Here is a 15,605-nt window from a genome sequence, read left to right as displayed (position 1 = left end):
TATCCACGTAGTTGCAGATGGCAAGATTTCATTCTTTTTGATTGCCGAGTAATACTCCATTGTATATATATACCATATCTTCTTTATCCATTCATCCATCAGTGGACATTTGGACTCTTTCCATACTTTGGCTATTGTGGATAGTGCTGCTATAAACCTTGGGGTGCATGTGTCCCTTCAAAACAGCACACCTGTATCCCTTGGATAAATACCCAGTAGTGCAATTGCTGGGTCGTAGGGTAGTTCTATTTTTAACTTTTTGAGGAACCTCCATACTGTTTTCCAGAGTGGCTGTACAGTTTGCATTCCCACCAGCAGGGCAAAAGAGATCCTCTTTCTCCGCATCCTCACCAACATCTGTTGTTGCCTGAGTTGTTAATGTTAGCCATTCTGACAGGTGTGAGGTGGTATCTCATTGTGGTTTTAATTTGTATTTCCCTTATGATGAGTGATGTTGAGTGCTTTTTCATGTGTTGGTTGGCCATCTGGATGTCTTCTTTGGAGAAGTGTCTGTTCATGGCTTTTGCTCATTTCTTGACTGGATTATTTGTATTTTGGGTGTTGAGTTTGAGAAGTTCTTTATAGATTTTGGATACTAACCCTTTATCTGATATGTCGTTTGCAAAAAGCTTCTCCCATTCTGTCAGTTGCCTTTTAGTTTTGCTGATTGTTTCCTTCACTGTGCAGAAGAAGCTTTTTATTTTGATGCGGTCCCAATAGTTCATTTTTGCTTTTGTGTCCCTTGCCTCTGGAGATGTGCCTCTGGAGAAGTTGCTGCCACCAAGATCAAAGAGGTTTTTGCCTGCTCTCTCCTTAAGGATTCTGATGGCTTCCTATCTTACATTTAGGTCTTTCATCCGTTTTGAGTTTATTTTTGCGTATGGTGTAAGAAAGTGGTTGAGGTTCATTTTTCTGCTTGTCGCTGTCCAGTTTTCCCAGCACCACTTGCTGAAGAGACTGTCTTTATTCCATTGGATATTCTTTCCTGTTTCGTCAAAGATTAGTTGGCCATATATTTGTGGGTCTATTTCTGGGTTCTCTATTCTGTTCCATTGATCTGAGTGTCTGTTTTTGTGCCATGTATCAAGTTTTGAAATCAGTAGGATTAAGTCTTCCAACTTTGTCTTTTTCTTCCTTCCTTCCTTCCTTCCTTTCTTTTTAAAGATTTTATTTTTTTAAGTTTATTTATTTATTTTGAGACAGAGACAGCACAAGTGGGGGGAGGGGCAAAGAGAGAGAGAATCCCAAGCAGACTCCACGCTGCAGCTGTGGCGTCTGACATGGGGCTCAAACCCACATTGGTGAGATCATGACCTGAGCCGAAACCAAGAGGCAGACACTTAACCAACTGAGCCACCCAGGGGCCCCTAAAGATTTTATTTTTAAATAATTGCTACACCCAACGTGGGGCTCAAACTCACAACCCCAAGATCAAGAGTTGCACACTTCACCAACTGAGCCAGCCAGGCACCCCGTTTGTCTTTTCAAGCCTCTTTTGGCTATTTTGGGTCCCTTGCGTTTTCATATGAATTGTAGGATCACCATGTACATTTCTGTAAAAAAGGCACCTGGCATTTTGATAGGGATTGCATTGAATCTGTAGATCAATTTGGGGAATATTACGGTCAACAATATTAAGTCTCTCTTTCTGTCCATGAATACTGCATTTTTTCATTTATTTAGGCTTTCTCTAAATCCTTTCAGCAGTGTTTTGTAGTTTTCAGAGTACAAGTTTTACACTTCTTTTGTTAAGTTTATTCCTAAGCATTGTTTTCTTTTTGATTCTATTGTAAATGGAAGTTTTATTAATGTTCATTTATTTTTGAGAGACAGAGAGAGAGCACAAGCTGGAGAGGGGTGGAGAAAGAGGGAGACAGAATCCAAAGCAAGCTCCAGGCTCTGAGCTGTCAGCACAGAGCCTGACATGGGGCTCAAACCCACGAACAGCGAGATCATGACCTGAGCCAAAGTCGGATGCTTAACCGACTGAGCTACCCAGGAGCCCCTTAATTTCATTTTCAGATTGTTCACTGCTAATGTACAGAAATACAAGTGATTTTTGTACATTGCTGTTGTACCATGCAACCTTGCTGGACTTGTTTATACTGAGAGTTTTTTAGTGGATTCCTTAGGGTTTTCTATGTACAAGATCATGTCATCTGCAAATACATTTTCGTTTCCTTTCCAGCTTACCCAGATTTTTGCTTATTTTTCTTGCCTAGTTGCCCTGGTTAGAACCTCTAGGACAATGTAAAATAGAACTGATAAGAGTAGGCATCTGTGTTCTGTTCCTGATCTTAGAGGAAAATAATTTAGTCCTTACTATCAAATATGATGTTAGCTGTAGGTTTTTTGTAGATGCGCTTTTATAGTTTGAGGCAGTTCCTATCTCTTCCTAGTTTAAGTGTTTTTATCATAAAAGAGTATTGGACTTTGCAAATGCTTCTTCTTTGTCTATTGAGATGATCCTGTGGGGTTATTTTTAATCTTTATTCTATTGATGTAGTGTATTACATTGATTTTCTTATGTTACATTAACCATGTATTTCTGGGATAAATCTCACTTGGTCATTGTATATAACCCTTTTTTTTTATGTTGCTATGTTCAGTTTACTACTATTTTGTGGAGGATTTTTATGTCTGTATGAATAAGGGATAATGGTCTATGGCTTTTTTTTTTGGAATGCCTTTGGCTGGCTTTGGTATCAGGGTAATATTGGTTTTATAGAAAGAATTGGGAAGTGTTACCTCTTCTATTTTTGTTGGAAAAGTTTGTGAAGAATTGGTATTAATTCTTTAAATGTTTGGTAGAATTTGCCAGTGAGGCCATATGGGGTAAGCTTATTGTGGGATAAGCTTTTGAATTAACTAATTCAATCTTTTTTACTTGTTGCCTTGTTTCTAACTTGTAGATCATGCAAGCTGCTTGTAGACACACGTTTCTGTAAAAGGAGAAGGAATCTGGGAAGAGCAGGCACAGCAGGAATTGGGAAAATTGAAGGTTTCTAGTTGACTCTGCTTGGAGATGTGTCTTCTCTCCCTTTATCACCCATGTTTCCTAGATGAAGTAGTCTTCCTTCACCCTCATAAATGAATGCTTTTGAGGTTAGGACCAAAAAACTGAGCCTCTTAGGTGGAAAAAGTAGTTGTATAACCACACCTGACACAGGAGGGAATTAGTATTCAGACCGAGACAAGTGAGAGCAGAAGCTCTCTCAGGTTTCCCTGGCTGGTGTGTGTGTGTGTGTGTGTGTGTGTGTGTGTGTGTTTGTGTGCGCGCACGCGTTTTCATGTTCTGCCTTGCCTTAAATATCGATAAAAAGTGAAGATTCCCCAGCTGTTAAGGTTCCCAGGTCATAAGTGATAGACCACAATGAACTACCATGTAGCCATTTAAAGAATGAGGTAGCAGGTACCTGGGGGGCTCACTCATTAAGCATCTGACTTTGGCTCAGGTAGGTCATGATCTCATGGTTCATGAGTTTGAGCCCCATATCGAGTGAGCTTGAGCCCCGTTTCAGGTGAACACAAGCCCCGCTTCAGGTAAAAACATGAGCCCTGCTTCGGGTGAGCCCCACTTCTCTCTCTCTCTCTCTCTCTCTCTGTCTCCTTCTGCCCCTCCTGAGATTCTCTATCTCTGCCACTCACTCTCGCTCTCTCTCTCTCTCTCTCTCTCTCTCAAAAAAAAAAAAAAAAAAAAAAGAATGAGGTAGCTTTTGGAGTGCCTAGGTGGCTCAGTTGGTTAAGCTTCCGACTCTTGATTTCAGCACAGGTCCTGATCTCATAGTTCGTGGGATCGATCCCTGAGTTGGGCTCCATGTTGATGGTGCAGAACCTACTTGGGATTCTCTCTCTCTCTCTCTCTCTCAAAATGAATAAACTTAAAACATATTTTAAGAATGAGGTAGCTTATTATGTGCTGATATGAAATGATCCCCCAAGATATATCATTAAGCAAAACATGCAAAACAGTGTGCTGCCATTTGTATTACAAAAATAAATAAATAAGGGGTGGAGAGAACTGTAGATGCACACAGGCTGGTAAATGCAGAGCACCTTTGGAAGGGTGCCGAACATAAGAGTCAGGGGTCAGGGGTGACTTCATACCACATGGGTGTTTTCTTCTGTGTGGTTATGGTACCCTAAACAGTTTTTTGAAGTGATGAGCCTGTGTGAAGTGCAGGGGTGAGGCTGTGAGTTGGCCATGTTGGCACATTTCTCCTGGGCACAGTGTCTGTGTTTTCATGGAAACACCTGTCCCTCCAGACTATACATCTCTGCTGAGGTGTGTGAGGCCCAATTTAGACCTCCATGTACTTGAAGCCTCCAATGTTCCTCAGAAATCCCTGTATCTGTCTACCTGTGGGAAGCCAGTGACCAATTTCAAAGGCTCTCCACAGTTGTTGGTTCCTTTTAGAACACTTTCAGCAGCACAGAAAAGGATTGGAACCACGCATGTGTTTTTCCAAGGTGAAGTGCTTTCACTGCCCTCTAGCCTCCCTGAGGATTTCTGGCCAGGTGGTCCCACACTAAAGCACTTTATTCTTTTTTGGCAGACCTGATCATGGCTCCGTCCCACCCCAAATAAGTTTTTGGATGTGCCAGGCCAAGTGAGCGTCCACACTAGCAGGCTGTCCTATTCTACTGAAGGCTGGCAGAACTGGCAAGCAGGGACACGTTTGGTTTTGGGGGAATATCCACAATATTTTCTCCCATATGAGTGAATGCTTCCCCTGGAAGGCTGGGCAGCTTCCCAGCCCAGGCTTCTCAGATACCAGGGTTCCAGGCCTAGATGCGAGGCCTCCAACACTGAGCATCGCCATGTCTCTCCCACAGAGAACACCTTCTGCAGTGGGGACCACGTGTCTTGGCACAGCCCTTTGGATAACAGTGAGTCAAGAATTCAGCACATGCTCCTGACAGAAGACCCACAGATGCAGCCCGTGCAGACACCCTTTGGGGTAGTTACATTCCTCCAGGTGAGGCGCGGGTTGGACATGGGCTCAAGCCTTCCCTGGGCGAGAAGTCCTAGTAGGACAGAAGGGCTTGGGTAGGGGAGGTGAAGGGAACAGGAGATTTCCTTCGGTCTTCTTGCATTTTCTGTCCCCTCTGATGGTTCGTCAGGTATAGTCGGATGGTCTGATTTAGCCTGCTGAGATGGGAGAAGGGGGAAAGGTAAGGGGCCATGTGGGGGTGGCTGGAGAATGGCTGTAGTTGAGTGGCTAACAGGGTGGGTATTTGATGAACTAGTAAAGACCCAGACAGCAGTAGGCACAGGACCTCCTAGCAGGAAGGCAGCGTCGGGCTGGCCTTGCCCTCACCCGAAGGGGTGTGCCTCCACTCTGGCTGCATCTGGGCTCGCTTGTGGGCATGATGCTGTCTGTGTGAAGGTTCACTTGTTTCCCTTGAGGTTTACATAAAGGCCCAGCCCCTGACGAGGAAGGAAGCTTTTCTGCAAACTTCTGGGGCCCTTTGGTTGTCATTCTGAGCTTGAAGGGTCTCAGAATCTCCTCTGTTTACATTCCCTGTGATCACAGCCCAGGCAGGAACATCTCGCTGAACACTCCCTGCTTCCAGAGACGGGCTGAGGACCCAGACTGATTTTTGCCTCTGTAGTCTAGGGCTAGACTTTGTGTCACCCAGACACAAGTCTGGCCCATTATAACGGGGCAAGGGTCAGGCCTTAGTGCCCCATCTGTGAATTCTTCCATCTCCTAGCCAGGCAGCTATTCCCTCCTAGCCAGGAAACCGTCCCATTTTGCATAGACCAGCCTCTGACCACAGATCTTGCCTGTGGTCCCCCAACTTGAGTTGACCCTAAAAGAGCCTAGGTGGTGGTTCTTCTGGGGCGGGGGGTGGGGCGGAGGGGGAGTGGTCATTAACACACAACGGCATCTTGTCCCCGGGGTCTCAGATTGTTGGCGTCTGTACCGAGGAGCTCCACGCAGCCCAGCAGTGGAACGGGCAGGGCATCTTGGAGCTGCTGCGGACGGTGCCTGTGTGAGTACACCCCCAGCCTATGAGGTGGGGGCCTGGCTCCCTGGGCCTGGGGGTGGGGGTTCCTCCTTAACCCCATATGTGGGCTTCCCCTTACGTTGCTTTTCAGGCACCTATTTTTCACGTCAGGGATTCCTACCGACTTGCTCCCTGACAGCCCCTGACCTCTAACTGCTCCCCTGTGTTCTGGGCCTAAGGCAGCAAACAGGGCAGTCTGAATCCCCAGACCATCAGCCCCAGGCCCTCAGTTACCATCCTTTCCCCTTTCCTTGTCCACAGCGCTGGCGGCCCCTGGCTGATAACTGACATGCGGAGGGGAGAGACCATATTTGAGATCGATCCACACCTGCAAGTATGTCTTGAGTGAGGAAAACCTTTCTAGCACATTCTGCCTAGGCCTCTTCCAAATAACACTGGCTTTCATGCTGGGAAAATGGAGGAGTTTTATTTGTGAGTGAATAGAAATATGGCATGATTTCAACTTGTCCCTTGAATTCTGCAGAGCACACAGGGAGCAGAGATTTCAGGCCAGGAAACTTGCCTCTAACACGTGTCTTTTTGCATTTAAAAAGGATGAAAATGGGGGGGGAGGGGGTGGCAGGGTGCGTCCAGGTGGCTCAGTCGGGTAAGCTTCTGACTTCAGCTCAGTCACGATCTCGCGATTCGGTTCGTGAGTTCGGGCCCCACGTCAGGCTCTGTGTTGACAGTTTGGAGCCTGGAGCCTGTTTTGGAATCTGTGACTCCCTCTCTCACTGTCCTCTCTCCCGCTCATGCTCTGTCTCTGTCTCTCAAAAAATAAATAAGCATTAAAAAAAAAAAGGATGAAAATGGGCACCTAGGCAGCTCAGTCATTTGAGCATCCAACTCTTGATTTCAGCTTAGGTCATGATCCCAGAGTTGTGGGATCAAACCCCGAGTCGGGCCCCTTGCTGAATATGGAGTCTGTTTAAGATTCTCTCCCTCTCTCTCCTTCTGCCCCTCTCCCCCACTCTCTTTCTCTCTCTCTTTCTGTCTCTAACATAAAAAACATTTTTTTAAGGATAAAAAAAAGGATGAATTTTATTGTATGTAAATCATACATCAGTACACCTGACATAAAAAAAAAAAAGATCAGCAGCAGCTACAGAAAATCAATATTGCTTGCCCAGTACTCTTCCTCCCACTTCCCCTTTCTTAAAAGAATATAGACTGCCCTTCAGGGAACCACCCCTCCACCGCCAGCACTCCATAACAGACGGAGCAGGTGATACTGACCCCATGACCCAGCTGCAGTGGGAATTCTGATGGGTCTAATGATCGTATTCCCCCCTTTTAGATACATCTTCCCCTTGGGCAGTCAGACTCCAAGCTCCTCCCCTGGGGAGGCTGGCATTCTTTGATGTCTAAAGGAAGTCTGTATACATGCAGGCCTGCAGTTGCCCACTCACTGTGACCCAGCTGTGCAGTGACATCTTTGGTTTCTTAGAAGAAACACTCTTTGCATGCAAGTTAATTTTGAAAACCACCTAGAGCATAACTTCCTTCCTAATGGGCTGCTCATGAAACAGGACAGCACACAACTAAGAATGTCCCTGGCTTGTGTACGCTTTCTTCTACTTCCCCCCACCAATTGCAGGTCATTGCCGTCTCTGAACCTTTTATGTTTCTGTAAAAATCTGGTAGGCCGCGGGCAGGCACTAGGAGCTCCATGTCCTTCAGGAGGAACGAGAGGTGGCAGGCAGACATACAGCCAGCAGTCCCTGTGGGTTCTTTACTGTAGACCTGTGAGTTCTTGGGCAGAAGCCCTCCTCATTCACAGATGATGCTCCTCTATTTTCCTAGTGCCTGTAACACTGAAGTTTTCAGATTGCTGGGAGGATCCTTTGTTATCACTGCTTTATACTTGGTTTCCCTGTAGCTTCTGCTTATGCAAAAACCAGGAACCATGAAGGTTTGTTTCCCTATGTCACTGTTCGGCAGCCACACTGGGATCCAACATGGGCCACTGTTTAGCCCCTGTCATAAGTGCCAAGTACTAAGAAAGAACTTGGTCCTTTGAACTAGTAGGATAAGCAGCCCGTCCTTCTCTGCATGCCAAGAACAGTTCTCCATCCTAGTCTTGGGGCTCTGCTGAGACCAGCCAACAGGACCCAGAGCACCTACTGGTCTTTGAAAGCAAGCAGGAGGTGTTGGGGGGCTGGCTCAGTGGTAGAGCACACGACTCTTGATCTCAGGGTCATAAGTTCAGGCCTCACATTGGGTGTAGAGTTTACTTAAAAATAAAAAATGAAAATTAAAAAAAAAAGGGGAGACCTTGGTGAGAAAGTCCAGCTTTCTTACCTGATTGCCCTGTGCACCAAGGGGAACTGTGCTGTACTCGTTTGTAGCTGTCTGGGGCCTGCTCATAGGCAGTTCATTTTAAAGCTGGCTCCTGTTCCTTTGCTCCAGGCCCTGCTACCAGCCAGCTGTGTGCCTAAAGAAGTCCCTTCTCCGGGTCCTAATTCTTTCTTTTTTTACTTATAAAGTAAGTGGGCTGAACTAGTTGAGTCAGGAGACCTCCTCAGTTCTTTGCTTAGGTGAGTGTCCTCAGGGCAGCCAATGGAAAGAGAAAAACTCAGACTCTACCCTGAGCAAAGCAGGGCCCACACGCTCCTACCTGGAGCATGGAGCTGCTCCTGCCGTCGGCCTCTCCCTGTCTCTGCTCAGAATCCCCTGCTTTGGGGTGCCTGGCTGGCTCTGTCAGTAGAGCATGCAACTCTTGATTTCAGGGTTTCAAGTTCAAGCCCCACGCTGGGTGTTAGAGATTCTTTAAAAATAAAATCTTAAAAAAAAAAAAAAAAAAAAAAGAATCCTGAGCTTCACCTAAGCTGATGGTAGCGCTGGAAAGGAGGCATCAGGGCGGGGCCATCTGCTACTGGTCTCAAGAAATAAGGACCTTTCCTTGTGTTTCCACACATAGCTCCCTGGCTGAGAAGCAGGCTGGTGTGATGCCTGTGGAGCCGCAGGGAGAGGGTCAGGCAGACAGCGGGGTGCAGACTCTTATTGAGGTGCTTTCACTTAGGAGCTTTATTTGGCCCACGTGGCTGTTTATAAGCAATGTTGCTAGAGCCTTCCAGATGACCTTTAATCCAACGCCCAGCATCACAGAACTATGTTTTACCAGAAATCCCAGGGATGTTTGGATACAGCTCTTCCTTGAGGCGATTTGGAGAGCGTTTGGACTCCACAGTGCCAAGGCCTGCACAAAGGAAGGGCCTCTGGTGGGGTCTGTAGTTGGTCACTGCCCTCCAGTCCCCCATTTCAGTCTAAGACACGGAAAAGAAACTCCATCCAGAATCCTTTGCCAAACAAGTTAGTGATGCAGCTAGAGGAAGTCCTGCCCTTCTGCTCTCTGGTGACGCTTCTGTGGGTGACCACACCCTCTGCTGTTAGAAGAGGAAACTGCAGGTGTGAGGTTGGAGAAGTTGGGCTGAGCCCTGGCCCCTCCCACCTGGCAGGCTTCCGCCCCGTTCTCTGTAGCAGTAACAAGGGGTTTTTCCTGGCTAACCAGGGAGGAGAGGAAGGACTGTACCTTTCCTCAGGGAAATAGTTCCTTTCTCTGCCGCATCAGCTCCATGGGCTGGCATGAGGTGGGCAGAATTAGAGCTCCGAAACAGGTGTGCATGTCATTTTACTGGAAGGTTGAGCTAGAGGAGAAGCTTCCCTTGGGATTTTCATGCTTCCTGGCTTCCCCTGACCCCTGGTTCCCCTGGAGGAGTCCAGTGGCTGGCAGAGACTGTCATGTGTTAGTAACCAGGGCAGAACAAGATCAGAGATCCTGCTCTTCCAGCACCTATCCTGTGCTCAGCACCTACAAGAATCGTTAAATACCAGAAGGGTGGTGGTGACCCTGGGCCACCGGTTCGCTGAAGGAACTCTGGCTCTTTGGTTCTTTCCAAGCAGGAGAGAGTTGACAAAGGCATCGAGACGGATGGCTCCAACCTGAGTGGCGTCAGTGCCAAATGTGCCTGGGATGACCTGAGCCGGCCCCCTGAGGATGACGAGGACAGCCGGAGCATCTGTATCGGCACGCAGCCACGGCGGCTCTCTGGCAAAGGTAGCTGCTACCACCAAGCCTTCCCCTTCCCCTTGCCCCAGGCCCAGTTTTCGGGCTCTCTAGGACGAGTCTCTAACAACAGCAGCCCATTCAATAGTTCCCTTCCTGGCAGGATCTAAACAGCAAGTGAAGCCTTCCAAAGGGTGGCATGAGGAGAGCTTTATTGGGCCATTTCTCCTGTGTTTCCTGTGTGTATTTCAGATGCACCACGAGCAGTGACCATTGTGTTTTAGATTTGCCCCTTGCTATCTGAGGTCATGGAGGTGAGTGGAAGCCACAGAACAGTTACAGGAAAAGACCATAGTCCACCCAAGCGCAAAAGAACGAGCATCGGCCACCCACGGAATTGACACAGGGCCCAGCTCCGTCTTGAAAGCCATGCCAGACCCAAGAATCACTATGGCCTCAGGCCCTCCCAGGCCTTAGATGAGAGAGGCCTGAGTGTGAGGCCAGCCCACTAACTTCCCTGCCTCACTGAGGACAGGACACTATATCCTGCAGATATAGTGTAAGTGGCTGTGTGCCGGGCACCCTGTACCCACTGCCTTCTGAGCAGGGCCTTGGGGAAGGAGGATATGGCTCTCCTGTTAGAAGCTCACCAAGGTGGTCTTGGCAGCAGAAACAGCTGTGGTTCTTAGCAAAGGGCATCCCTACCAAACTGCAAAAGGAAAGCAGGCCTTTACATATACGTGTGTTCACAGCTTTTTCTACTTTCTTTCTCGAATTCCTCCACCTTTTCTTATTGTTTGAAGAGTAAGATACCCACAGTCCTGAATAAAATACCTACACATGTGATAGCACAAAAGCACTTCTCTTTCCATAAAGGACAAACTTAAACCCCTGGTGCAAATATCTGACTCCCTTTTGCCTTCTTGCTTGTTCTGTTGGTGTGCTAAACCCATCAGAAGTTCCGAGAGAAAGTCAGCAGTTATTAAAATCATTCAGTTGCTTTTGACTAAAGAGGTAGTATAAGGAGGGATTCATAGTCTTGTCCACAATTTCAATTAGCCAATTTCATGATTGGCTAATTTTTAAAAATTATACAAGTACCTGCATCACTGTAACAAGGCAGACAGTTAGAAAAGTGAGTATTACTACCTCTGTAGTCCACTTTAAGCCCATCCTTGGAGCACTCAGCATTAATTTGCTTTTTTGGATGTGTTTGCAGTTTGCAGAGGTAAGTCTTAGACCAAAATCTCTGTAGGGGACCAGATAGTGAGCTTCATCCCAAAGATCAGCAAAGCACCTTGCAAAGAAATAGTCCCACCAAGAGATTCCTCTCTCACCCCCTGGCCCTTGGCAGACCCATGGAGAGACAAGGTTCCTGGGCCAAGGTAGAGAGGTGACTTCATCATCCCACTGACCTAGCCCAAGGAGAAGGGTGGCAGGGCCAGATACCATATGACCAACCAGAACCCAGAAACTATATAAGAGTTCATTTATGGCAAGACACTTGCAGCCCTTAGTGGCACCCATTACAGTGGGAAGCATCCCTAAGTGATCTTGGGCACTGGCAAAGACCTTGTTAGTCACTCTCTGGGGCTATGTTAAGGGTAAACCTAGGGCTTGTGGCCCAGGAAGGGGAAGGACAGTGAAAAGCCCTGTCTTGGAAGGTGCCCTTCTGAAGTCTGGAGGTCACCTCCTATTGTCTTCTACAAGAATGGCACTCTTCAGACCAGAAGTTTCTTGAGAGCATGGTGCCTCATCTGCCCTGTGTGCTCGTACTGCTCTCACTCAGCTCTAGGGTGGGCTCGTGGGCTTCACAGGGCCTTTCCCCAGCATGTCTGCAGAGCCAGGTTCCAAGTGGGATGTTAGGAGCCCATGAGGCAGCTTAGTGGTGTTGTTGCAGACACGGAGCAGATCCGGGAGACCTTGAGGAGAGGACTTGAGATCAACAGCAAACCTGTCCTTCCGCCAATCAACCCTCAGCGGCAGAACGGCTTCACCCACGACCGGGCCCCGTAAGTTCCTTGCCCACAGAGGGGGCTAGTACAGCTTCCTGAAAGCAGTGTTCCAGGGCTGGTACAAGTGGGGGGAAGTTTTGTTCTGAAGGGTCCGTCCCTGGGGCTTGCATGAGAGAGAACAATGCCCATAGCCCTTGTTGGATGGGCCCAGGGTCTCTGGGGCACACAGATCTGTGGGTCATAAAAGGGCCTCAGAGGGAACCTAGTGGACCAGAAATATAAACATCAGTAAATATTTACATGGGCTGTGTGAGCAGACGGGAGGCCAAGTTGGGGCAAAATCCCAGCCTTGTGGGAGCCCATTGTGCTGAGCACGACTCCCCTCCTTATCTCGGCCTCGGCCAGAGTTGCCCTTCCTTCCTTCCTGGAGCCTGGTCTCCGGCTGATAGCTGCAGCCCCAGGGGCCTCCCTGTCTGGCCAGCCCCATAGTGGATGCCTGCTGCTGAGGCCCTTTTTCCTGCCTCCCTTCCATGAGGCCCAGGGAAGGGAAGGGAAGTCCTTTGCAGGCCTCTGCTGCCTGTCGTGGGGCCCCAATAGCCCTTGGGAGAGACTGTGGCCACCCCTACAGGTCAGATCCTCTTCCTGCTGACCTCTCTTCCTCTGATAGGTGATAAGTGGTAGGCAGGGCTGGAGCTGGGCACCCCCTTCTGCCCTTTGATTCAGGGAAGCTATAGGGAATAGATGCTGGCAAGGGCTGCCTGGGAGTTGGCAGCCCAGAGCAGAAACCTTGCCTGCCAGGGAGGAAGTTGCTGCACCCTGGGCTAAAAGGGAAGCACAGAACTCCTGCAAGACCAGGGTGATCTATCCTTCTTCTGAGAAGTCTTTATTACATGCTTGCTGTGTGGCAAGCTCAGGGCCCAGAGGGCCACCTAGGATATAGGCTCTTCCTTTGGGGGTGCGTGAACTGAAGTTGGTGTGAGTCTGGGTGTAGATGCAGTTAGTTAGAAATAGCTACCTCTTTGAATTCTAGCTCCATCTCCTCATCCATGATCCCCAGAAGTGGTAGTGATCTACTAGTCTACAGAAAAGACAAGTCAGCATGATCTGGAATAGTCAGGGAGGGCTTCTTGGAGGAGCAAGAACATGAGACGGACCCTGAAGGTGCCCTAGAACTTTCAAGCAGGAGAAGGAGCTGACGTGGATGGAACAGGGGAGGCCTGGCTGGTTAAAGTCAAAGCTTCAACCTGGGAGCAGATTGTGGAGGAGGGAGGGCTGGTTACTCTGGCTGCCCAAGATGGCTCACCTGGTGAATCTGCCATCCAGAAGCCAGGCGGGTTGAACTTTTTGGCAAGAGCCTGGAGAAGCCTCCACTGCCACCTCCGAGCAGCTTTCAACTCCAGCCATTGGGTTTCTCCAGCCATCTGCTTTGAACTAGCTGGCGTGAGGCACCATGATCTTCCCCTGGCAGCAGCAGATGGCCAGGCTGAGGCGTGGGGCATCTGGAAGCTCTCCACCTATGAGTCTGGACCCTGTCCCAGGGCCATGCTCCTTCCCATGCCCTGAGCTTGGCTTCTCCTTCTAGGCCCCATTGGCACTGGCGGGGAGGCCGGGAGGTACTTGAAGGCTTAAAGGCTTAAGCATATTGCCTATAACTTGTAGACTGTCTCAGTTCAGACGGCCTTGTCAACTCTGGAAGGTCCAGGTTTCTGAGAAGAAGGGCAGGGGCTCCTGCAGAGACACACCCCACTTGCCCCTCTTATATTTGTACAACAGGCTTGAAATCTCGCTCCCTGTCCTGGGCATACGTCCAGCTGCTGCACTTCCACCCGTTGTGGGGACCCAAGGGTTCAGGGTTCCCGGATGCATACATACAGCCCAGACTCAGCCCACCCCTGACTGGGCAGAGGGGCATTGGATCTGGTCCAAGGGCTATCTGTAGATGGGTGGAAATAGATCAGGGGTGCTGGCCCTTTGGGGTCATTTCCCTTCCCTGCAGCTCAAGTGCCCAGTCAGGTCTCCAAAGTGCTGGAATCTGCAGCCTGGAGGGAATCAGAACGTCTCTTCTGAGGTTCTCGGTACTGGTTACCAATTTGTTAGCAATTGGTTGAGAAATGGTTCTTCCTGCTTTGCCAAGAACCTTTTCCAACACACTCTTCAAGTGTCTCGAGGCTGTAGCTCGCTGTTATCTCACGATCGATGATGATGGACTCAGTTTAGATCAGCAAGCACGATTGTAATATCTATGCTGCCCACTCTGGGACCTGACCCCGTTTCAGATAAACCACATGGATGCGACTGAGAAAGCCGGCCCAAAATGTGCTGGCACTCGTGTTTGCTCCTCTCCCTGTGGGGGAACAACCAGCGTGGGCCTTATTGTGTGTGCATGTCTGATTTTCCTTTAGCCAGGCTTTCTAGGCTGGGGCGCGCTGGTTCCACATGGGTCTGGGTATGGTCTGAGAAGGCTACGGTTCAGAAGAGCCGATGGAGCCTGGGCATTAGTGTGAACTCTGGCCCACTTGAGGGGGGCGTCGAGCCCTTGCTCTTTTCACACCCCAAAAGCAGCTGACGTCTCCATAGTGACTACTGTGTGCCAAGTAATGTTCCAAGTGCTTTATGCCACATGAGCTTAATTTACTCTGAGTCACTTTGTGAAGTAGATAATCTTATTATCCCCCTTTTATAGGTGAGGAAACTGAGGTACAAAGAGGCTAGTAAGTAACTTGTCCAAGGTTAGAAAAGGGTGGAGCTTAGGGCAGTCTTCCCTACTTGTGACCTTCCTTACCCCATTCTCAGGGACCGCATGAGGGACACACAAGGCTGAGGTACTAGTGACCCTCATTGGGGGACCTCATCTAACTAGTTGGAGCAGGACTAGGAACCTCTCACATGACACTGAGGACAAGACTAAGTCCCATGTTAGAAGCTTACTATGCTTATTTAACTCTAGGGAGGACATGTGGTCAGTTCGGTGCTTCCAAATCCCAGAGATAACGAGCTGTATCATATTTGGCTCGTTTATACCAGAATTACTTTTTGACACAAAGCCTAGTTTTCTTTATGTTCAGAAGCAAAACCAACCCTATCTCTGTCCCCTCTACCACCTCAGGGCTAGGGGATTTCTTTCTTCCTTTCTTTCTTTTGACCTTACTTCCTGCTTCCCAGAAAGGCAGGCCCCTCTGGGTAACCTGCTCCTCTCCCACTTGCGCTTGCCAGCCCTCCTCCCACCGCCTTCCTGGAAGGAGAGTCCTTGGCCCCTTTTGGGGCTTCTTTCAGGGTTTCACAACCCTTGCATTCCAGCCGTGAAATTTGTATCTGGCTTTTCCCAAGATGATCAGTTGAGAAAAGCCTCCTTCGGCTCACTGGCGCCTCCCTTCCCACTGCCCTCCCCGGGTGAGTTTGGGAAGCATGGGAAGCAACTCCTTTTGACCACTGAGAGCCTGGCTTAAGGACTGTGCCTGCCGGCAGTGGTAGGGACCTGAGGGGGAAAAGAGGCCCCGGGCATCTTCTCTGTCTGAGGTTGCCTAGACTGTTCTGTGGAGTTTGGACTTTGCTCCCTAGCCTCTCGCAGGGACTCAGAGGATGTGTGTGGTCAGGTGCACTGGGTGGGGAGCTTTGCATTTTCATAAACT

At 48.8% G+C, this 15,605-nt stretch overlaps 1 protein-coding gene across 6 annotated transcripts in view; it reads left to right on the top strand.

The window, feature by feature from the left end:
- Positions 1 to 15,605, top strand: part of SUFU (SUFU negative regulator of hedgehog signaling) — a 124,615-nt gene that overhangs the window by 75,247 nt on the left and 33,763 nt on the right. For 4 of the 6 annotated variants that reach the window (XM_078434776.2, XM_078434773.2, XM_078434777.2 and 1 more), the window contains exons 4-8: positions 4,837 to 4,979; positions 5,915 to 6,000; positions 6,277 to 6,349; positions 9,916 to 10,072; positions 11,922 to 12,033. In XM_078434776.2, the coding sequence (XP_078290902.1) occupies positions 4,837 to 4,979; positions 5,915 to 6,000; positions 6,277 to 6,349; positions 9,916 to 10,072; positions 11,922 to 12,033 (571 nt within the window). The remainder of the gene's footprint in view (positions 1 to 4,836; positions 4,980 to 5,914; positions 6,001 to 6,276; positions 6,350 to 9,915; positions 10,073 to 11,921; positions 12,034 to 15,605) is intronic. The other 2 variants (XM_060641618.3, XM_078434775.2) reach the window with 1 other exon arrangement.

This window comes from Panthera onca, chromosome D2, assembly GCF_046562875.1.
Source record: "Panthera onca isolate mPanOnc1 chromosome D2, mPanOnc1 haplotype 2, whole genome shotgun sequence".
NCBI lineage: Eukaryota > Metazoa > Chordata > Mammalia > Carnivora > Felidae > Panthera > Panthera onca.
This window is presented reverse-complemented; position numbering and strand designations above follow the sequence as displayed.